Here is a 24,604-nt window from a genome sequence, read left to right as displayed (position 1 = left end):
AGATGCAGTTGATTTCTGATTAGACCACTTCATTACATCTCTAGGATACTTGAAAACACAAAGCTTTGAGTTACACCAATTCATAGTTTCTCTTCAGTTTCTCTTTCAGATTCATTCATGAAAGTGAAGCTTATAGAAATGTCCAAAGATTTCATCAGACTAAAAATAGTCATAAGGTTTTCTCTCCAGTATGATTTCTTTCATGGCTTTGTAATAATGTGACATGCAAAGGCTTTACTGTTTATACTCCTAGGGTTTCACTCCAGTATGAGATTTTTCATGCTTTTGGAGAAAACAGCAATGTGCAAAGGCTTTACCACATTGATTAACTTCATAGGGTTTTTCTCTAGTATGTGTTCTTTCATGATTATCGAGACTACTGAGATGTGAAAAGGCTTTCTAACAATGATTTCATTAATAGGGTTTTTCTCCAGCATGTGTACTTTTATGCACCTGGAGATTTCCATGTTGTGAAAAGGCTTTCCCACATTGATTACATTTGTAGGGTTTCTCTCCAGTATGTGTTCTTTTATGCACCTGGAGAGTACTGTGGTTTGAAAAGGCTTTACCACATTGAAAACAGTCATAGGGTTTCTCTCCAGTATGTGTTCTTTTATGCCTTTGGAGATTTCCATGTTGGAAAAAGGCTTTCCCACACTGATTACAGTCATACTGTTTCTCTCCAGTATGTGTTTTTTTATGCTTCTGGAGACTACTGGGATGTGAAAAAGCTTTCCCACACTGAAGACATTCGTAGGGTTTCTCTCCAGTATGTGTTCTTTTATGCATTTGGAGACTACTGCTGTTTGAAAAGGCTCTACCACATTGATGACATTCATAGGGTTTTTCTCCAGTATGTGTTCTTTTATGCACTTGGAGATTTCCGTGTTGGGAAAAGGCTTTCCCACATTGATTACATTTGTAGCATTTGTCTCCAGTATGTATTCTTTTATGCACCTGGAGACTACTTCGAAGTGAAAAGGCTTTACCACACTGAAGACATTCATAGGGTTTCTCTCCAGTATGTGTTCTTTTGTGCATTTGAAGACTACTGGGGTTTGAAAAGGCTTTACCACACTGAAGACACTCGTAGGGTTTTTCTCCAGTATGTGTTCTTTTATGGTTCTGGAGATGACTGAATTGTGAAAAAGCTTTACCACAATGATTACATTCAAAGGGTTTTTCTCCAGTATGAAGTCTTTCATGCCTTCGAAGATTACTGCAATTTACAAAGGCTTTATCACATCGATTACATTTGTATTGTTTCTCCCCAGCGTGTGTTCTTCTATGCATGTGGAGATTTTCATGTTGTGAAAAGACTTTCTCACCGGCATTACATTCCCTATATGTGTTTCTATGTATGTGGAGTTCACTGTGTTGTGAAAAGCCTTTACCACATTGATTATATTCGCATGGTTTCTCTCCACTCTGATTCCTTTTATGCCTTTGAAGATCAGTGTGATGTGTGAAGGCTTTACCACACTGGTTACTTTCATAGGGTTTCCCATAAACATGTGTTCTTTCATTCCTGCAAAGATAATTAGGATATGTGTAAGCTTTACCATAATCATTACAATGATGATCTATTTGTCGGTGTAAATTAAAGTTGCAATTTGGCATAATTGTAAAATAAAGTTTCATATTTACATTTTATCCCTTCGTTTACATTCATAGTTTCCCCCTTGATTGTGGGTGTTTTGTACCCTACAAGATACCTTTGATCGCGAGAAACTTTATTACATGCCTCACTTATAGCATCATTTTTCCATAAGTGGTTCATCACATATTTAAAAAGACCTAGAAGAACTCAGCTTTATCACAGTGAATGCATTCATTTAGTTGTAGTCATACTGATTTTGTAAAGTGAACCATCATAAACACAACAATTTCCAGAGGGCCTGTAATCATAGTGATTTTTTTGTAGTGTGATTTATTTGACTTTATTTTCAATGAGTTTGGAAAACTAATTAAGTAATTAGTTTAATTATTAAAAATCCCCTGCTCAGACTAGACTTTATGAATGTGATACAAGTTCATGATTTATTTGTTATTAATAATGAATGTATAAAAACATGAACAAATATTAATTTATACTGTGGTCACTATCATGTGTTCTATTGTACACAAGTATAGTGAAATTCAAAATGCAATAACTCATGATAATATACATCAGGAAAAAGCCCGCTCAAGAAAACTGAGCTTTGGTGAATCCTTCCCAAAAGTACCTCTACACAGATGTAATGATGGAGACCTACAAGATCATCACTACTACTGGGGAGACAATGAATACTCTTTAACATTTTATTAATTTAGTTATGACTAATGATCAATAAATTTAATATAAACTTGCACCACATTAAGAAAGTCTGAATAAAAGAACTACTACATATCTTCTACTTGTTCTGGAAAAGAGAGATATGTTTCTATTTTCTGTATCCGTAGGTTCACATGACTTGTATCAAACTTGACAAAAATATACTTATTAAAAAAAGAACAATGGGTGATCCAAGATGCTAGCGACCAGCACACATCATATCTGAGAGGCTGAGGATCTGAAACTCTGAAATTGATGAGTGGAGAGGCAGCTAAAACCAGGACATCTACATTGAAGCTTCCTTGGGGAGAGGGGACAACACATGAGCTGAGACCATTTAGATCCATGTCATCCAAGGACTCCTCTGGGGACTGAGAGTGGGAACATTCGATCCCTCTGCACTTTCCCTTGTCAGGTCTCCCTTTTTCTTAGCTGAGGCAGCCCAGAGTGCCCCACAGCTCCTAGCAGAGCACTCCCTGCTTCCTGACTAAGTCAGCAGGGGCAGGCCTCCTAAGTCCTCAGCAGCAGTTGCTGGCTATACCAGCCTTCCATGTCCCAGGTCTACAAGCAACTGTATTGGCCTTTCAGAGCCTCCCAGCAAGTGACTGTACCAGCTGTCCAGACCCTAAGTGGAGGGCAGCTGGCTGTACAGTCCACCCAGGACTGCAGACTGCTGTAGGGTCTCCACAAGGCTTCCCATCAGATCTGTACCTGCCTCCCACTTCTGCAGCTGTGGATGGACTCCCAGTGGACTGTTTTACCAGCTTCCAAGTTTTGCAGCTGCAGCACCACTGAGCTGATAGAGCTCCTACACCCACATATGCCCCAGCAGGGACACATCTGAGCATAGAAAACAGGGAGAAAACCTGTGTTCTCTGATTAGACCAACGAGCTCTGAGCATGCCTTCAAATGAGTGCCTGCAGATCCCCAGATCCAGGGTTCTTCTATGCTAGCAGCCAGACATCGGATCCCTCCCACCCACACACCCACTGTGGACAACATTGGTATTCTTGGGACAGTGTTCTCAACATGGGAGCCCTGGTTCTGCAGATTTACCAGTGGACTCCAGGCAAACAACTCCTGGAGCCCATGCAGAGCTGAATACCAGTGGCCTGTAGAATATTGAGATATTCGGGGAATCTGAGCATGTGCATTGTGTCTTCCAACTCTGGCAGCGTAAACAACCACACTTGTGCCTGCACTATCCCCAGCACCATATTCCAGGCATTTACACTCTCTAGCACAGTGTCCTTCAAGGCACCTTTCCATGCACACGCTTGCTCACACACATTTGTGCTTGTGGATTTTCCAACACACACACTCAAACCTGTGGACCAGTCCCATCTTCCTAAAGAATACTCCGTATACCAGAGAAAGATGAAACCAGTCTGAACTACAGATTTCAAGAACAAAAAGTGAAGATTACAGATGATCAGGTGGCGAATGGTCGGAGTAGAAACACATCCAACAAAAATCAGGACATCATGGCTTCACCAGCAACCCCCCCCAAATCAATGGCTACTCTAATTCATCAGAAACACAGGAAAATGATTTTGAAGCTATACTTATCCAGTTATTAGTGACACATAAAGAAATGAACAAATCTCTCAAAGTATAGCCACACAAATGGAGGCAAATAAAGAGGAAAGACCAAAGCTCCTAAAGGAATACAGACAAACATAGACAAATGAATAGAGGCACAAGTGCAGGCACAATTAGAGCCAGATAGAAAGGAAATCAGCAGAAAACAGAGACCATCATAAAAAGACAAGAATCCACATTCAAATAGATGAAGGGAATGGTGCAATGTGTGAAAACAGAATTAGAACCAATAACAAAAACAGAAACAAAGAAACCCCTGGAGCTGGAGAACTTCTAGAAAACATCAGGAACCACAAAAGTAAGCATCACCAATAAAATACATGAGATGGAAGGGAGAATCTCAGGTACTTAAGATACACTTGCAGCAACTTAAACTTCTCTCAAAGAAAAAGCAAAATCAGAAAAGTTGAAAACACAATCATTCTAAGAAATCAAGGATACTCTGAGAAGACAAAATCTATATAAAGAACTAAGGAAGTTAAACAGCAAAAAAATCAAGTAATCCAATTAAAATTGGTGTACAGAGCTAAACAGAGAATTCTCAATAGAGGAATATCGAATGGCAGAGCAACACTTAAAGAAATGCTCAACCTCATTAGCCATCAGGGAAATACATATCAAAACGACCCTAAGATTTCACCTTACATGTATCAGAGTGGCTAAGATAAAAACCTCAAGAGACAACACATGCTGGAGAGGTTGTGGAGAAAGGGGAACCCGCCTCCACAGCTGGTGGGAATGTAAACTTGTACAACCACTCTGGAGAGCAATCTGGCACTCTCTCAGACAACTAGGAATAGCGTTTCCTCAAGATCCAGATACACCACTCCTAGGTACATATTCAAAACAGGCTCAAGTACACAATAAGGACATTTGCTAAACAATGTTGGTAGCAGCCTTATTTGTAATAGCCAGAAGCTGGAAACAGCCCCGATGCCCCTCAGTGGAGGAATGGAAGCACAAAAGAGGTAATATAAAGTAGACTATTACTCAGCAATAAGAAACAAGGAAATCATAATAAATGCAGGTAAATGGTGGGATCGGGAAAAGATCATCCCAATTGAGCTATCCCAGAAGGAAAAAGATGCACACGGTATATACTCACTCATACAGACATATAATATAGGATAAACCTACTAAAATCTATACACCTAAAGAAAATAATCCAGAGGGAAGAGTCTTCCTAAACTGCTCAATTCCTATCCAGAAAGACAAAGAGGATGGACATCAGAAGAAGGAGAAAAGAGGGAACAAGTCAGGAGCCTGACACAGAGGACCTCTGAAAGACTCTGCCCTGCAGACTATCAATGCAGATGCTGAGACTAATGGGCAACCTTTGGGCACAGTGCAGGGAATCTTAGGAAAAAAGTGAGAAACAGTAAGATATGGAGAGGACAGGAACTCCATAAGGAGAGCAACAGAACCAAAAAATCTGAGCACAGGGGTCTTTCCTGAGACTGATAATCCAACCAAGGACTGTGCACGGAGATAACCTAAGACTCCTGCACAGATGTACCCAATGGTAGTTCAGTATCCAAGTTTGTTCCATTGAAATAGGAACAGGGATGTCTCTGACATGAACTGATTGGCCTGCTCTTTAATTACCTCCTCCAAAGGGGGAAGCATCATTACCAGGCCACAGAAGATGACAATGCAGCCACTCCTTATGAGACCTAATTGACTAGGATCAGAAGGAAGGAAAAGAAGACCTCCCCTATCAGTGGACTTGGGGAGGAGCATGCATGCAGAGGGTGGAGCAAGGGAGGGATTGGGACAGGAGGAGGGAGGGAACCACAGGGGAATACAAAAGGGAAAAAGTTTAATTAATAAAGAATAAAAAAGAAAAAAAATCTAAGAATAATAGGAATAGATGGAAAAGAAGATTCCAGGCTCTGAGGTCCTGAAAATGTTTTCCAGAAAATCATGGAAGAAAATGTTCCCAACTTAAAGAAAGAGATGCCCATAACCACAAAAGAGGCCTACTTGACACCAATAGACAAGGCCAGGATAGAAACTCACATCACATCATAGTCAAAATGTAATCTACATATAAACAAAATGAAGGAGAAAAACCACCTGATCATCTCCTTAGATGCTGAAAAAGTATTTGACAAAAATCCAACACCCATTCAAATTTAAACTGTTGGAGAGATCAGGGATACAGGCCCATACGTAAACATAGTGAAGACAATATACAGCAGGCCTATAGCCAACATCAAATTAAAGGCAGAGAAACTTCAATCAATCCTACTGAAAACAGGGAGAAGGCAAGGCTGCCCACTCTCTCCATATCTCTTCAACACATTACTTGAAGTCCTAGCTACAGCAATAAGACAACTAAAGGAGAGAAGGGGATACAAATAAAAAAGGAAGAGGTTTGATCACCTCGCCCTGGAGGGGAGCAGCCTTACCAGGCCATAGTAGAGGACAATGCAGCCACTTTTGATGTGAACTGATAGACTAAGATCAGAAAGGAGAGGAGAACCTCCCCTATCAGTGGACTTGGGGAGTGGCATGCAAGCAGAGGGAGGAAGGAGGGTGGGATTGGGAGGGGAGGAGGGAGGGGCTTATGGGGGGATGCAAAATGATTAAAGTGTAATTGATGAAAAATTAAAAAAGGGAAAAAATAATTAAAAAAATCTCCAAACGTTTATGCATGCAATACTAGTTCCGAGTATTTCTTTGAAATCCTTAAAAAGTAGAGTTTGTGGATCATGAAGAAGGCAGTACCATTAATAACCAGTGCTTTCCAGGTTTCTGCGTGTGCAGGAGAGGGTACTTGCAATCACGCACACGTGAGCTTCCTTTTCATCTTGGGCAGGTTGTATTCTTTCAACTTAATTTCATTATGTCCAAGTCCCTCCATGTTGTCACAAATAAAAAGGATTTCATTTTTTATAACAACAAAAAAAAAGAAAAAGGTCAAAGTATCACTAATCACAGATGATATGATAGTATACATGAGTGACCCCAAAAATTCAACCAGAGAACTGCTTCAGCTGATAAACTCCTTCAACAAAGTGGCTGGATACAAAATAAATGCCAAATAATCAGAAGCCCTCCTGTATACCAAAGACAAAAGGGTTGAGAAAAAAATTAGTGAAACAACACCCTTTAAAATAGCCACAAATAACAAAGTACCTTGGTGTGACTTTAAACAAGCAAGTGAAAGACCTCTTTGAAAAAACTTCAAGTTCCTGAAGAAAGAAATTGAAGAAGATATCACAAGATGGAAAGATCTCCCATGCTCATGGATCCATAGGATTAACATAGTGAAAATGGCCATCCTGCCAAAAGCAATCTACAGATTCAATGCAATTCCCTTCAAAATAGCAAGATAAATCTTGCAGACCTGCAAAGAACAATTCTCAACTACATATGGAAAAAGAAAAAAACCCAAATTGCCCAAACGATCCTGTACAACAACAGTTTGTCTGTAGGTATATCTATCCCTGTTCTAAAGATATACTACACAGCCATAGTAAGAAAAACTACATGGTATTGGCATAAGAACAGAATGGTGGATCAATGGAACTGAATAGAAGACTCAGAAAAAAATCCACACGACTACAGTCACTTGATTTGTGACAAAGAATCCAAAACCATACAATGTAAAAAAGACCAGCACCTTCAACAAATGGTGCTGGTCTAACTTGATATCTACCTGCAGGAAAATGCAAATAGATCCATACTACCCACTCTGTACACAACTAAAGTCCAAGTATATTAAAGATATCAACATAAAACCAGACACACTAAATCAGTTAGAAGAAAAAGTAGTGGCAGAAAAGCTGACACACTCAGAAAAATATTTGGCAGAATATGATACATGCATCTCTCACGAGACAAGAATGGAAATGAGCTTCTTAAGGGGTACTACATGGAGATGGAGGGAGTTTTACTGGGACAGTAATAGAAAGACAGGTTGGAAGGAGACAACTGAGGTCAAGATCAAATGAGCCAGAGAATAAAAAAGAGCATGAAGATTGAAAAAGATGGATGGAGTTAGTTTGAGACTATACAAAGCAATTAGGTGACAGTAGAAAAGCCAGATTTAATAAGGAATCTAGGAGAGGAGTTTGAGCCAGAAAAGCTGAATTGAATCAGCCATCTATGAGCTCAGAAAAAACAAGATAGGGTTTGTCTATTGAGCAGTAATTCTCAGAGGCCAAAAAACTCCTAGGCCTAAGGTAGGTTGTATGGGACCTAGAATCTGCCCTGCCCAGACCTAGGGTAGCAGACAGAGGGGCAGTAATATTTGGACACCATGATTTCTAGATTGAATAAAAGTCCTTTTTACAGTAATATCTGTTTAGCCAAGGTTTCACTGTCTTCATTCATAAACTTTCTTACTCATGAAAACATAAGTAAGATAGCTTACATTGAGGAACATGGGTTTGGGAGAATATTCCTTAATACTCTAGAATATTGGATTCTTTACACTATTGCTTTCCTTTAAAACTCCTGGGACACATTGAAAATTTTTCAAAGGCATATTTATATCAGCTTCCATGAGATAATTACCTTCCATATCTTCTAGAACGTTGACACTGTTCTTCAATATTATGGTCTTCCCAATTGTAGCCTAAAATATATACCAGAAAGAGTTGATATTTTATTGAAAATTAGGGGAAATTTAACTTTCTCTCTTCAGTGACCTTAGAAACATGATTGATTTATTCTTCCTCATTCCAACTGAAATTACATAAGAGCATCATTGAGAAAAGTCAACAACAGATGTCCCCTTTACCTTAATAGTGAAAGAAAATTCACTGTCTTACCTATGGCTGTAAGGTGCTTATAGGTGTCTATCATCACATCTTTGTACAGACTCTTCTGGAAAGGATCCAGCAAAGCCCACTCTTCCCGAGTGAAGTACACATTCACATCATCATAGGTGATAGAATTCTAAATTATTCCAATTATGGGTATAAAAGAAAGCACAGTAGTGACAACAATGTAAAAGTATACTTCATTGACAATATATTCATATAATTCTGGTTCTTCCCTGAGTTATCTCCTGACAGAGAAGTTCTGATGTACTCACCTGGTCATTTTAGAAGTAAACTAAATGAGGAGGTTCATCTCATTCGGAACCCTTTGAATAGAATTTAGCCTTTCAAGAGAAATGTCAAGTAACAGACATAAAGTAAGAAAGTCAAGGATGTTGATGAACAGTACAGACCGCAGATCACAGAAATTGTATGCACAATTACTAACTACAATAATTATGGATAAGCAGGATGTATTGCCTCATGACTTTAATTCCAGGAGTCAGGAAGCAGAGGTATGTGTATTTCATTGTGCTGCAAGCCTGTCTGGCCTCCAAAACAAATTTCATGACATCCAGATGAGGTAGAGTTAAGACCTTTATCCACTGCAAAAAAATCATTCAATTAAGAAAGATACAAAGAACTCCATGGTATTTCTGAAGTTCCAACAAAGAATTGTATATTCAATACAGTTCTGTATCTATCTTCCACAAACCTGTAGTGTTTCAGTTTAAACTCTAATACTAATGAGAGTTTACTAAAAGGGAATGCGTGTTCAAACAGGTACAAAAGGACGGATGTTGTACCTGGAATAGTTGTCCATTAATGAGCAACATAAGACGGTTGAAGTGGATCAACATGGAAAAGCTCTTGTTGGTCTTGACAATAACTGGCCTCAATGGCCAGTGCTTACATCAGGCTCACAACTACTCATTACTCCAAATTCTGAACTTCTGAGGCCATCAGCTGACTATTGTGAGGATCAGGTACACAAAAGGCGCATAGTCACACAAACAGGGAAAATACCTCATTTAAAAACTCAAAACAAGCACAAGAGGCAGGAAGAATGTCACACACCTGCAATCCAATAACTCAGAAGTCTCAGGCAGTATTAATGTCATCAATACATGACATCCGGAGACTAAGAATATAGTCTCTGGCAAATATTAAAACATAAATATGGATGTGGATCAGCACAATAGCATATGCTAGGACATGCTTCCATGGAGAATAAGGCGGTATATGGGGGATCTTCCCCAATATCTTTGTTAATTGAAACCCAATTCTAAGGATCTTCCCTAGTGCTCCAACTGAACACTTGTGGCTCCTTCCCCTCCATACCATCCAGCAAACATGGACACCCTAGCCAAGCAGGTCATTAAAATAGCAACACTCATCCAACACACTTTCTGAAACTTCAGAGTGCTAACAGAACCCTAAGAACAAAACTCCCACACATCAAATCAGCACTTAGTCCTATAATTGCCCCAAACCCAGATGCCTAGACACCAGTTTAGGAATAGATTCAAGAACAGTCGGGCAATATGTCACCACCTGAGCTGAGCTATATTACCACAGCAGGGACTTACTATCTGAAAATTACAAAACTTTTTACAGAAACATAAAGGAATATATCTTCTCATCATTTCATGAAACTATAATCCTGTATAATTGATCACATTCTCAGACACAATGTAAGTACTAAGAGAAAATTTAATTAACATCCTGTGTCCTATCAGACCACCATGGCTCAAACCTGGATGTATATATAGCATCAGAAAGTACACAAAGCTTACAAACTCATGGAAAGTGAATAACCTTCAACCAAGTGAATAAAATGGTTTCAAGCAGAAAAAAAAATTTAAAGAGTATAAATTAAATGAAAACGAATACATATCACATGAAAACTCATGGAATATAAGGAGGAATAAAGAATGATGCTAAGAGGAAACTTCATAGCACCAAGTGCCTACATAAAGATATTAAAGAGGATTCATGCCATGGGAGGAGAGGGAGGTGAGGAGAGGGGCACGCCAAACCATGATACGATGACAGTAAATAATAGATGAAACAGATTAGGTAACCAAATTGGATAGATAAAAGAAAGAAGGGCAGCAGGGTTAAGGGCCCGAGCCCTGGGCTAGAGGGCATTGTATGCCAGCCATGTCCTGTAAACAGGTAGGGACTTGGAGATGCTGGGCAAACCTAGTAGCTAATTCTGCTCTGAACTGTTAAATAGGCACCTCAGCCATTTGTCCCAGGATTTGAGTCTTAACAGTGCCCAGGTCGCCACATCCAGTCTGGTCACTGTCCATCCCACTTCTAACACGTGGGACTCTGAGAGCTCAGCATTCCTAAGGCCAGGACAAAGGACCTCACAAGCAGCTGATGGCTGCCGGGTTCCATCCAGCCCAGTAAGGACCAACCACACCAGCTCCTTCTGCTCAGCCTCCTGCTCCACCACCACGTTGCCTGCCTCCGCCATACACTCACCATGTCGTCTCTTTGGAAGTCTCCTGAAATCCCCTCACAGGAACCAGCAGCTGAGCTCAGACTACAGCACGCCGAACATTCCAGACAGCTCAGCTTCCAAACGGAACCTGAAACCTGGCACGCGGAAGATCCTTCCTCTTCCTCTGAGTACAGGATTTGTCTGGAAGTCCTGATTGGCCAGTGAGTCTTGAGCGACATGAGCACATCCCATAGGATCATAGTGTACTGAAGAGACAAAGCATACTACTTCCTGGCCCAGGAGGAATGAATTCATATTTGCTAGTTACAAAGAGCAATGAGACCCTGGCTTAGGGAGGAACCTGACCTTGGAAAAAATCTATGCTCCAGGCAGGGATCTTGGATCCATGACTTGAACTTTGCGTCCATATGTGGAGAATCAGGGCCACATCATTTCCAGATCTGCAGAGATTTCGTTGTCAGTTTAATTTTGCCTGTTGTCTAATAGAATACCTTCTGTCTTCAGGCACTCAGGAATCATTTTCCCTTCTCCTCCTCTGAAATCAAGGTGGATAGCTTGAACAATCCATTACTCAACTTGCAGTGGAGTAAACAGTCTATCCACATGAGGAAGGCTACCCAAAATAGTAACAATTTAGAAAGATTTTAGGAAGCAAAATGAGATTGATCTCTGACTTCACACTGAGGTCAGCTAAACTGAAGCTACTTTTCCCCTGGTAGGTATCAGACAACCTTGGGAGAAAAGCAGCAAACAGATGATACACAATTTGGATCAAGCATGTCTTCCTCTGTGAGACTGTGAAAACAAACAAACAAGAAACTGGAAAAACACAGTGGTATCAGCAAAGGATGTGTAGGTGAACCGAACAGATAGACTGAATCTCTCTATGCATGTAGCAACTGGTTCTATAAGAATTACCCGCAGTTTTTAGTCTACCTAATCCAACAACCACTGTCTGCAAAAGGAAATTTGAAGAATCCAGTAGCCACTCAGACCATGTAGCTGGATGTCTCAGCAGATCCCAGAATGCCAAAGATTTGGCTCTACTCCCAGTTCCAAAAAATATGACCTTGATAGCCAGAGTTTGAGCAAGCAGAAAACAAGAAAGAGCTATCATCTTCAATGGAGTTCATATGTATACACTGCTATCAGAAATGTGGTTTACATGAAAGAGATATCTTTTCACTTCAAATAATCCAGATTAATCGCCAGGCAGTAGTGGTGCATGCCTTTAACTCCAGCAATCCAGAAACAGACGCAGGCAGATGTCTGTGACTGAAAGGCCCACCAGGTGTACAGAGGGAGTTTTAACACATATATGGTTACACAGAGAAACCCTGCCTTAAAAAAGCAAAATAAAAAAATAAATATATATAAAAACAAAATCAAGATTAAAGAAGGGGTTTCCTACTTCACAATACCCAACTGCTTGGGATTTAGTTAACAGAACTAGTATAAGTAGTGGCCCCTACCACTACCTTGGATGGTCTCATGAAACCTCTACCCAAATTTCAGCTGGGAAACTCTGACCCTCTTTGGGACATGATGATCAGTAACAATCATGTTTTAAAAGAATTAAGATCGTATCAGACTGGATCCTGTTTGCTATGGTACAAGTCACACCCTCTAATTATGGAGGGATTGGTTTAATTGATAATTATAACATTGAAGATGATTCCAGCAATGTTGAAGGCAGTGTGCTGGAACATAATGGACTCTTCAATCAGTATCAGGACAAGGAATTTGTTTGGGACAGGTACCATCGTCCAACTGGCATCCATGTAACATTACCCTGAGTGTTCCATCCTATCAGACCAACACATACTTTAGTCCACCCAGCCAGGGATGGTGGGCTTGTGACATTGGACTCACTCCTTGCCTTTATAGCAGCATTCTGAACAATACCCAAGATATTTGTATTCTAGTTCAACTGGTTCCATAGATTACACATCATTCAGAAGATAAAATCACTAATATTCTTTTGGGAACGCCAGAAACACTGACTCGGTTCAAATGAGAACCCATGTCCTTTACTCTGGCTCTCATCTTAGGTGTAGGCTTGGCTGGGGCAGGAACAGGAGTTGCAGTTTTTGCGAATAGAGTAAAAATTGTAATGCTTTAAAGGCTGATCTAGACCAAGATATTCAACCCCTGAAAATTCAATCTCCCAACATGAAAGAAGCATCAACTTTTTGGATGAAGTGGTTCTAAAAATGGAAGAGGTTTAGACCTCCTATTTTTACAACAAGGGGTTTCCCCAGATGAGAATCCTTTGTGGCTCTGTTTGTGGGTGAATACAGTGGTTGTGAATTCAGTGGCAAACCCCAGGCACTGATGGTGGAAATTTACCTCAACTTGTGGCCTGGGCTGGTTAAGAAATCTTACAGAGAAGTAGACAGTGACCTTGTAAAAGAACATAGCAACAAATAGTGTTCCACCATAATCTGTGCCTTCATTTGATAGCCTGAGTTTTTTTTCCTGAGCTCCCTCAATGTTTGGGGCCTGCCAGCATCAGCCAAAGAAGCAGATTCATCACCTGTGTCATTTTTGGTTATTGGTGTTAATGACAGTAACAGAGAAGAAAGGCAGAACAAAATTTGTACCCTCAAAATATGCTTGTCACTGTCAGAAAGTCTGAATATCATTGTTTGGACCAATACACAGTATATAAAAAAACAAGATATCAAAAGCCATTGCATACTCAACATGGAGCTTAATGGTGCATTCCAGGAAGAACTGAACTGAAAAAAAAGTGGTGAGGGTAATAAAAGCAATGGAAGTCAAGGTAATGAAAATAGACTCCATGAAAAATTTGGCTACAGGTTATGTGGTAAGTTGAATGATGATGGCCTTATATGATTTTATAATTGAAAGCTTGGTGCTCAGTAAATGGAACTGACTGAGAAACATTAAAAGATATGGCATCACTGGCTGAGGTGTGTCCCTCTCTGTAGTCTAAGTATTCTCAGAGAGAACAGGGTAGTAGGGACAAGCAGGTGAGAGAGTTTTCACCTCACAATCTTCTGTCTATTGTCTGAGGTTGAGGGCCAGTAGAGGGCACTGTGCTGGTGGAGTTCATGGAGGTGTGTGTGTGAGAGAGGAGACAGACAGACACACACACACACACACACACACACACAGAGAGAGAGAGAGAGAGAGAGAGAGAGAGAGAGAGAGAACTCTGCAGGTCTACATCTGTGTTGAGCAGGTAGGCTGATGTATTTGTTACAGGTATCTAAGTGCCCCCAGTCTGTGTGTGAATCTCTCAGTCAGAAGAAAGGGGAGGCTGTGTCCATGGAAGATAGGATTCAGCATTATCTTTTGTGAAGTCCTGAGTTTTTTCGAAAACACGGAGCCATCTACTCAGCCCTGAGAATTCCTCATTTTAAAGCTTTGTATGTCTCTCATTTATATGGATGTTTTGCACTCATGTGTCCTTGCGTCATACTTGCAAAGGCCAAAGAGGAAATCATATCCCTTGGGAATGTATCTATAGGGTATACTTACCTACCTTGGGATTCCTGAAATGGAACCTGTCTCCTATAACAACACCCAGAGCTATTAACTCGTATGTCCTCTATAGCCTCTTTTTATTTAAATTTATATTTACAGATGTTAATTAAAATTCATTACACCGAGTCCCCTTTTCTTGTCCTTTCTTCACCCCATTCCAAATTCTCTCCAACCAATGTCTTAAAAAATGTGTGAATAAGTATGGACCTGTACATATATAAGCTGAATCCATTTCATTGATTGTGTGTATAAGGTGTGTGTGCTGAACCCTTTCTATAGGATATATAATTAAGGAGCACATCCCTGTATGTGGATAATTCCCACACTTGCAGGAGAGTTCTAGTGTTCAATGCCCAACAGGAGTCTGACCCGAAGTGACCTAAGCTGTATTGTACAGGAAACATTAGCAAGCATTGGTTGACAAATTGCTTAGATAACATATGATGCTGGCATAACCTTGAAGTTCTGGAGCTTTAGGGAGGACTATGCACATTGATCTTAACCAATCAGTCTCCCTTTCTTCTGTGGACCTCCCATTATACCATTGACCTAGGATGTTTCCTTGGATTACTTTGACATCTTGAAGTTCCTGCCTTCTCTTTCTGAACACAATGACTAAAGGCCTGTGTTACCAATCCTGGCTTGGATGGTTTCAACCTCAGTGATTTAATAGAATGTTGGGATGAGTGTAACACATAGTTACACTTAACTATATTGAGAACTAATTTATGTCTGCGAGGCTGGTTTTCACTATCTGTTGCATAATGATAGAACTCCAATCTACTATGATGAGTATTAAAAACTCAATGATAAAGAAAACCAACAATTTTCTTTAAAATTAAAGGAGAGGATTTCAAGACAATCAACTGCAATTGAAGAATAATTTATATTATTATAGATAGGATGAGAGCCTGTTTCCTACCTACCATGACTATTTGCACTCAGTTTCTCATTCTCAATAATCCCATTGAAAGAGCTATGTTATTGAGGTAGAGAATGCCCAAATATCCTGTAGACACTAGGGAGGCAAGGTAAGCAGGTCTAGTATGTACACTAAGTTCCAGGTCAGCCTTGAATCATGCTGAAACTATTTGTTCAACTGAATAAAAGAGAGAACATAGGTTGAAAACAAAATTATTTTTAATTATTTATTTATCACAATTTATTCGTTTTGTATCCTGGCTGTATCCCTTTCGATCTCAACCCATTCCCTCACACCATCACCATCTCCCCCTGTGCACCTTCCCCAGTCCTCTGATAGATGGCTAAGGATAAAAAGAGAACATAATGGTTAAAACACAAATTATTAATGCAAACTGGAAATATATTAACATATTTATTCAGTGTGACTAATTTCAACCATTGATGAATACATAAGGTTATACTTTATCTTTCTTCCCACAGGTGAAATTTGCTAATTGAAGACATGATAAAGCGTTTAAATGCAGGCTTGTTGAAAACAGTTCACAGAGGGTTCTCAGTCCCTAAGGAACAGGGCCATGGAAGCTTCCATGCAAGAGACATGAGTGTGGGCAAAGAGAAGTGTGTGTAGAGAGAGGGAGAGAGAACAGAGAGGATAAAAAGGACAGGAAGATAAGAAACACACAAAGAAAGAGGTAGAGAAGAAAAGCATATAGAAGAAAACACAAAAAATCTAGCTCTACAGGGAAGAGCCTCTGGGAGAGGATAAGCCCATTCTACTGGACTGGAAAGATAAGGGTAGAGGTGGGGTATGCCAATCATGCTCTTTAGAAGGTAGGGACTGAGGGATGCTGTCAACGAGACAACTCAGCAGCTTGTCATGGGTGTGAAGCACAGCATATGATAAGTAAATCCTCCTTTAGGTTTAATAGGTTTACATAGAAAGCCAGAGATGCACAGAACTAAGTAATCTCACCATGCCATATATTAAAAACTTCCCATCTGTAAATTCCTCCCCAATTCTCAGCTTATTTCTTTCCTGCAAGGTATTCACATGACATAATGTTATTGAGCAGAAAATATCTCATCTGCTACGAAAATATCTCATCTGCTATGAATAGGTCTATTCAACAATGACATTCCAGAGGAGAATAAAATTACATGGAGTCCATTGATTTATTAGACCTAAGGGAGATATATGAATGTTTATTCAGAATATTGTTATCCCTGCCAGGTAGAGAAGTTACAGAGATGACAGAATTGGGACTGAGGAGATTTGAAGTCCATTTCGAGACCACCAAGTGTCAGCCTGTATGGTATTCTGACTGACATGTACACCTATCTGAGAAGACAAGGAAAGAGTGGAAGACCTGGAGAATTGACCCACCACAGCTGAGTAGGTACAGAGAATACAATAGAAGGTGCATGTCCTCAGGTACAACCCAATAATTAATTGCTATAATTAATTGTTGGGGGACTTTAATCCTGTCTTTAACATCCAAATCTCCTTCCCTTATAGTTCCTCCAGGCTCCACAGGACTCTGTAAATGCCTGATTTCTCTCACCTTCTATTGACATCTGTTTAAATTTCAGGATCCCCTGACAACAATCTCCACAGCATCTGGAGTCTTCACCATTCTGGGCTCCTAATTGAATGTTTGCATGCATCAGGGAAACAGAATACAATTCACTTCTGAAAAGTTGGTCTTCATGCCTACAAGTTATTTTTCTCTCTTTACATGAGGCATAATCTCAAGAAGGAGTACACCTGACACGTGTCCTTGTGGGCTCCCATTGCTGCCTATGTGAGATAAACTCAGATTGTGGCTTTTGGTCACGTAGTCAAGCACTTTTTAAACACGTGTACTGTCAGTTTCTGTCGTGATAATTTTTGAATACTTGAATACTTTTGTGGAGATATTGGCTCAGAAAATTCTTTCAGCACCAAGGCTAAGTTACTTTTTATGCTCTCAATCTTCTCTTTCTTCTGGGTCATCAGCGCTGAGATAAAGATGAATTTAGGATTAACCTTTCACACCTAAAAATGCTATTCGTGACACGTTTATGAGGCTAAATACATGGCTCAGCACCTAGGAGAACTGGCTGCACACTCTCATTTTCAAACAAATTTTATCATTCAAATTGCCCTGAATCCCTCAATTATTACATGACAATATGTTTACAATGTAAAAAGACTATATTTTATTGATGTAATATCTCAACTAATCTAATTTGAGCATCAGGGAAACAGACTTGTAGGAAAGGTTTTTGGTGTCCAAAGCTGGGAATCAGTCCTCAATCATCATATTAAGAAGGCCAACGGAGATCCTACAAACTTGTGTCCCACTTTGTACATATCTGTCATGGCCTAAAAGCCCATAAACACATTACTTACAGGTACACACTAGAAGTGTTTCTTTTTAAGTAAATATCCTTTCTGTTACATTATCTAGAATCTTTATACTATATATTTCCTATAGAATGCAGCACTTCAAGATGAAATGACAAATGGATGAGTAGGAGGAACATACAGAATCACAGAATGTCCAATCATATATACATGTTCATATCACATCAAGCTATGTAGTGAGTTGCAGTTGATTACTGATTAGACCACTTCATTACATCTCTAGGAAACATGAAAACACAAAGCCTTGAATTCCCATATTAAACACATTCATAGGGCTTCTCTTCAGTCTGATTCATTCATGAACAGGAAGCATATAGAAATGTACAAAGGTTTCATTATACTAAAAACATTCACAAGGTTTTCTCTCCAGTAGACTTTCTTTCAAAGGTTGAAAAAATGTGACATTCAAAGTGTTTACTGGTTATATTCATCGGGTTTCACTGCAGTATGAAATCTTTCATCCTTTTGGAGATCACAGCAATGTGCAAAGGCCTTACAATGTTGAGTATATTCATTGGGTTTCATTCCAGTATGAAATCTGTCATGCCTTTGGAGATCAATGTAATGTGTGAAGGCTTTACCACCTTGATTATGTTCACAGGGTTTCTCTCCAGTATGTATTGTTTTATTATTTTGGAGATTTCCGTTTCATGAAAACGCTTTCCCGCACAGATTACATTCTTATGGATTTCCCTCCAGTATGTGTTCTTTTATGCACTTTGAAACAACTGGGTTGTGAAAAGGATTTAACACAGTGATTACATTCATAAGGTTTCTTTGCAATGTGAATTTTTTTTCATATCTCTGAAGACCACTACTACACACAATGGCTTTACCGTTTTGATTATATTCGTAGGGTATTTCTCCATTATGTGTTCCTTTATGTCTTTGAAGACTATTAGGTTTTGAAAAGGCATTACCACATTGATTACATTCCTAAGGTTTGTCTCCAGTATGTGTCCTTTTGTGCACTTGGAGACCACTGGATTGTGAAAAGGCTTTACCACAGTGATTACATTCATAGGGTTTCTCCCCAGTATGTGTCCTTTTGTGCACTTGGAGAGCATTGGATTGTGTAAAGGCTTTACCACACTGATTACATTCGTAGGGTTTCTCTCCAGTATGAATTCTTTCATGTCTCTGGAGAGGACTACAACAAGCAAAGGCTTTACCACACTGATTACATTTATAGGGTTTCTCTCCAGTATGTGTTCTTTTATGCACTTGGAGTGTACCCAGTTGTGAAAAGGCTTTACCGCATTGACTACATTTGTAGGGCTTCTCTCCAGTATGTGTTCTTTTATGCCTTCTGAGATTTCCGTGTTGTGAAAAGGCTTTCCCACACTGATTACATTCATAGGGTTTTTCTCCAGTATGTGTTCTTTTGTGCATTAGAATACCAGTGGGTTGGGGAAAGACTTTACCATACTGCTTACATTCATGCTTCTCAAAAATATGTCTTCTTTCATTGTTGTAAAGATAATTGGGTATCTGTAAGATTTACCATAGTCATTACACTGATGAATCTATTTGTTGGTGTAAATTAAGTTTGCAATTTCGTGTAATTGTAAAATGAAGTTGCCTCTTAACCTTTTATCACTTTTCTTACATTTATAGTTACCCCCTTGACTGTGGGTGCTTTGTACCTTCCAAGATATCTTTGGTGGTAACAAACTTTATTACATGGCTCACTTATACCATCATTTTTATGTAAGTGGGTTTTCACATATTTAAAAAATACATAGGAGTCAGCTTTATCACAGTGACTGAATTCATAAATTTTTCTGTAGTTCGAGTCATACTACATTTGTAAATGTACCATAATAGACAGAAAAGTTTCCACAGGGACAGAAATTATACGGATTTTCTGTACTGAGAGTTTTTTTTGGTTGTATTCCCAATAAGTTTGGAAAACTAATTAAATATATTAATATAATTTATTAATAGTCCCCTGCTTTGCCTAGACTTTCTGAATGTGATACAAGTTTATGATTCATTATTTTTTAATAATGAATGAATGAACACATGAACAAATATAAACTTATAGTGTTGTCACCATCTTGCTTTCTCTTGTATACATGTATAAGATAGTTTAGAATGCAATAGGATAGTTTGGAAGCACATGGTGATATGCTTCTTGAAAATGCCTACTCAGAAAAAGCAGGCTTTTCTGGATCCTTGCAAAATGTATCTCAACAAAGATGTAATGATGGAGATGTACAAGAATATCATAGCTATGGAGGACACACTGAATATTCTTTAACGACTAACTAATAATTTTATTATGAATAATTATTAATAAATTCAATGTAAACTTGCACCACATTCAGAAAGTCTACTCAAAGTAAGGACTACTACATATATTCTAATTGTTCTGGGAGAGTGAGGTATGTTTCTTCTTTCCAGATCCTTACCCTCACATGACTTGTATGAATTATGACAAAGGATATACCTATTAAAAGAAGAATAACAAATGAAAGATTACCAAATCCACAGAGTTTGACTCATTGCTTGTCAAAGATATGTGCTATTGTGATTATGGTTCCTCCACAACAATATTCTTGACTCTCCTATCTTCTGTGTAAATTAGCTTAGCAACTTCAAGGATTTGAGTAAAATCACCTTTGCTATGGAATATTTTCTCACAAGGAGGTTTTGAACATTAAATTATCACCTATTCAATAAATATGCCTTTTGCAGTATGATTGGTATGATACTCAACAGATAGGAATTTTACAGAGTATCTAAAAAGGGATATGAGTAATGATTTATCATTTTTATAGAGGAATTTTAACACTGCATTTGTAAAGTTAACCAGAATGAACACAACAATTTCCACAGGGCCAGGGATATTCTGTAGTGTGATTTCTTTGGTTATATTCTCAATGAGTTTGGTCAAGTAATTAAGTATATTAGTTTAATTTATTAATAGTTCCCTGTTTTGACTAGACTTTCTGAAAATGATGGGAGTTTATGATCCAGTTGTTATTAGGAACCAATGAATGAACACATGAAAAAATATTAATTCATATGTTAATCGTTATCATGCATTCTGTCATTCAGAAGTATAGTATAGTTTAGAATGCCCTAGGAAAAAATGGGGCAGCCACACCCAAGACGAGTACATGAATGGAAATATACAAGCTCAGGGCTGAAATAAATAAACTGGAAATAAATAAAACAATTCAAAGAATCAATAAAACCAAGAGATATTTTTTGTTTTATTGTGAAAATCAAGAAGAAAAACAAACCCTTACCCAAACTAACTGAAAGGCAGAGAAAAACTATACAAATCAGCAAATTCAGAAACAAAAATGGAGACATAACAACAAACACAGAGGAAATCCAAACTATCATTACATCTTAGTACAAAAGCGTATATGCCAGAAAATTTGAAAATCTAAATGAAATGTACACTTTTCTTGGTAGACTCCATTTGCCAAAATTAAATCAAGATCAGGTAAATAGACTGAATAGTATTATATTTCCCTCCCAAATAGAAGTAGTCATTAAAAGTCTCCCTTCCAAAAAGAGCCCAGGGTCTGATGGTTTCAGTGCAGAATTCTAGCAGACCTTCAAGAAGAACTAACTCCAGTTCTCTTCAAACTATCCCACAAAATAGAAAAAGCAGGAACATTACCAAACTCATTCTGTGAGGCCACAGTCACATTGATACCTAAACTACACAAAGGCCCACCAAAAAAGAACCTAAGTCCTATCTCCTTTATGAAACTAAAAGCAAAAATACTAAATAATATACTTGCAAACTGAATCCAAGAACACATAAAGATATCATCCACTAAGACCGAGTAGGCTTCACCCCAGGTATGCAAGGGTGGTTCAAAAGAGGGAAACCCATCAATGTAATCCACCATATAAACAAAGTGAAAGAGAAAAAAACATATGGTCATCTAGATTCCAAAATAGCATTTGACAAAATCCAACACCCATTCATGTTTAAAGTTTTGGAGTGATCAGAGATCCAAGGCACTTACCTAAAAATAGAAAGGCAATATACAGCAAGCAGTTAGCCAACATCAAACTAAACCCAGAGAAACTTAAATCGATCCCACTGAACTCAGGGACAAGGCAAGGCTGCCCACTCATTCCATATCTCTTCAACATAGTACTTGAGGTCCTAGCTAGAGCAATAAGACAACTAAAGGAGAGAAGAGGATACAAATAAGAAGGGAAGAAGTCAAAGTATTGCTAATCACAGATGATATGATAGTACACATGAGTGACCCCAAAAAATTGAACCAGAGAACTCCTTCAGCTGATAAACTCCTTCAGCAAAGTGGCTGAATACAAAATTAAGTTAAAATAATCAGAAGCCCTCCTGTATACCAAAGACAAAAGGGCTGAGAAAGAAATTAGGGAAACAACACTCTTTACTAATGACATGAAGTACCTTGGTGTGACTCTAACCAAGCAAGTGAAAGACCACTTTGAAAAGAAAAACAACTACAACTTCCTGAAGAAAAAAATTGAAGAGGATATCAGAAGATGGAAAGATCTTCTGTTCTCATGGATGCATAGGATTAACATACTGAAAATGGACATCCTGCTAAAAGCAATCTACAGATTCAAGGCATTTCCTTTCAAAATAGCAACATCAATCTTTGCAGACCTGAAAAGAACAATTCTCAACTACATATGGAAAAAGAAAAAAAAAAACAAATTGCCCAAATGATCCAGTACAACAACAGTTTGTCTGTAAGTATCTCCATCCTTGATCTCACGCTATAGTACACAGCCATAGTAATAAAAACTACATGGCATTGGCATAGAAACAGAATGGTGGATCAATGGAACCAAAGAGAAGACTCAGAAAAAACCCCACACATCTATGATCAGTGGATTTTTGACAAGGAATCCAAAACCATACAATGTAAAAAAGACCAGCACCTTCAACAAATGGTGCTGGTCTAACTGGATATCTACCTGCAGGAAAATGCAAATATATCCATACTACTCACTCTGCACAAAATGAAAGTACATCAAAGATATCAACATAAAACCAGACACACTAAATCAGTTAGAAGGAAAAGTAGTGGCAGAAAAGCCGACACAATCAGAAAAATATTTGGCAGAATATGATACATGCATCTCTCACAAGACAGTAATGGAAATGAGCTTCTTAAGGGGTACTACATGGAGAGAGGAGGGAGTTTTACTGGGATAGTAATAGAAAGACAGATTGGAAGTAGGGAACTGAGGTCAAGATCAAATGAGCCAGAGAATAAAAAAGCGCCTGAAGATTGGAAAAGATGGATGGAGTTAGTTTGAGACTATACAAAGAAATTAGGTGACAGTAGAAGGCCAGATTTAATAAGGAAGCTAGGAGAGGAGTTTGAGCCAGAAAACCTGAATTGAATCAGCCATCTATGAGCTCACAAAGAACAAGATAGGGTGTGCCTATTGAGCAGGAATTCTCAGAGGCCAAAAAACTCCTAGGATTAAGGTAGGTTGTATGGAACCTAGAATCTGCCCTGCCCAGGCCTAGGGTAGCAGACAGAGGGGCAGTAATCTTTGGAGACCATGATTTCTAGGTTGAATAAAAGTCCTTTTTACAGTAATATCTGTTTAGCAAAATTTTCACTGTCTTCATTCATATCAAACTGCCTTGAAAACAAAATAACAGCTTACATTGAGGAACATGAAGTTGGGAGAATTTAATATTCCTTAATACTCTGGAATATTGGATTCTTTACTCTACTGCCTTCCTTTAAAACTCCTGGGACACATTGAAAATTTTTCACAGGCATATTTATATCAACTTCCATGAGATAATTACCTTCCATATCTTCTCGAACTTTGACACTGTTCTTCAATATTATGGTCTTCCCAATTGTAGCCTAAAATATATACCAGAAAGAGTTGATATTTTACTGAAAATTAGGGAAAATTTAACTTTCTCTCTTCAGTGAACTTTAGAAACATGATTGATTTATTCTCCCTCATTCCAAATAAAATTACATAAGAGCAACATTGAGAAAAATCAACAATAGATGTCCACTTTAACCAAATAGTGAAAGAAAATTCAGTGTCTTACCTATGGCTGTAAGGTGCTTGTAGGTCTCTATCATCACATCTTTGTAGAGACTCTTCTGGGAAGGATCCAGCAAAGCCCACTCTTCCTGAGTGAAGTACACATTCACATCATCATAGGTGATAGAATTCTAAATTATCCCAAACATGGGTATTAGAGAAAGCACAATAGTGGCAAGAATGTAAAAGTAAACTTCATCGACAATATATCCATATAATTCTGGATCTTCCCTGACTTATCTCCTGACAGAGAAGTTCTGATGTACTCATCTGGTCATTTTAGAAGTAAACTAAATGAGGAGGTTCATCTCATTTGGAACACTTTGAATAGAATTTAGCCTTACAAGAGAAATGTCAATTAACAGACATAAAGTAAGCAAGTCAAGGATGCTGATGAACAGTACAGACCTCAGATCACAGAATTTGTATGCATCATTACTAACTACAATAATTATGGACAAGCAGGACGTATTGGCTCATGACTTTAATTCCAGTAGTCAGGAAGCAGAGGTATGTGTATCTCATTTAGCTGGAAGCCTGTCTGGCA

The 24,604-nt window shown here is 38.6% G+C and overlaps 2 protein-coding genes across 2 annotated transcripts; both read right to left on the bottom strand.

Moving 5' to 3' along the window:
- Nucleotides 1–450: 450 nt before the first annotated feature.
- LOC132650586 (zinc finger protein 664-like) lies at nt 451–927 on the bottom strand (the record flags this gene model as incomplete). Its single annotated transcript, XM_060375938.1, has 1 exon — nt 451–927. A coding segment is annotated over one exon (477 nt), but the record flags the coding sequence as incomplete, so codon positions are not given.
- Nucleotides 928–15,887: 14,960 nt separating this feature from the next.
- LOC110543345 (zinc finger protein 844-like) lies at nt 15,888–24,188 on the bottom strand (the record flags this gene model as incomplete). Its single annotated transcript, XM_060375937.1, has 6 exons — nt 15,888–15,940; nt 18,843–18,901; nt 19,063–19,373; nt 19,616–19,635; nt 23,726–23,728; nt 24,062–24,188. Coding segments are annotated over 6 exons (573 nt in total), but the record flags the coding sequence as incomplete, so codon positions are not given.
- Between the last annotated feature and the right edge of the window lie 416 nt (nt 24,189–24,604).

This window comes from Meriones unguiculatus, assembly GCF_030254825.1.
Source record: "Meriones unguiculatus strain TT.TT164.6M chromosome 13 unlocalized genomic scaffold, Bangor_MerUng_6.1 Chr13_unordered_Scaffold_139, whole genome shotgun sequence".
Classification (NCBI taxonomy): domain Eukaryota; kingdom Metazoa; phylum Chordata; class Mammalia; order Rodentia; family Muridae; genus Meriones; species Meriones unguiculatus.
The sequence above is the reverse complement of the archived record's forward strand: the minus strand, read 5'-3'. Positions and strand labels throughout refer to the sequence as shown.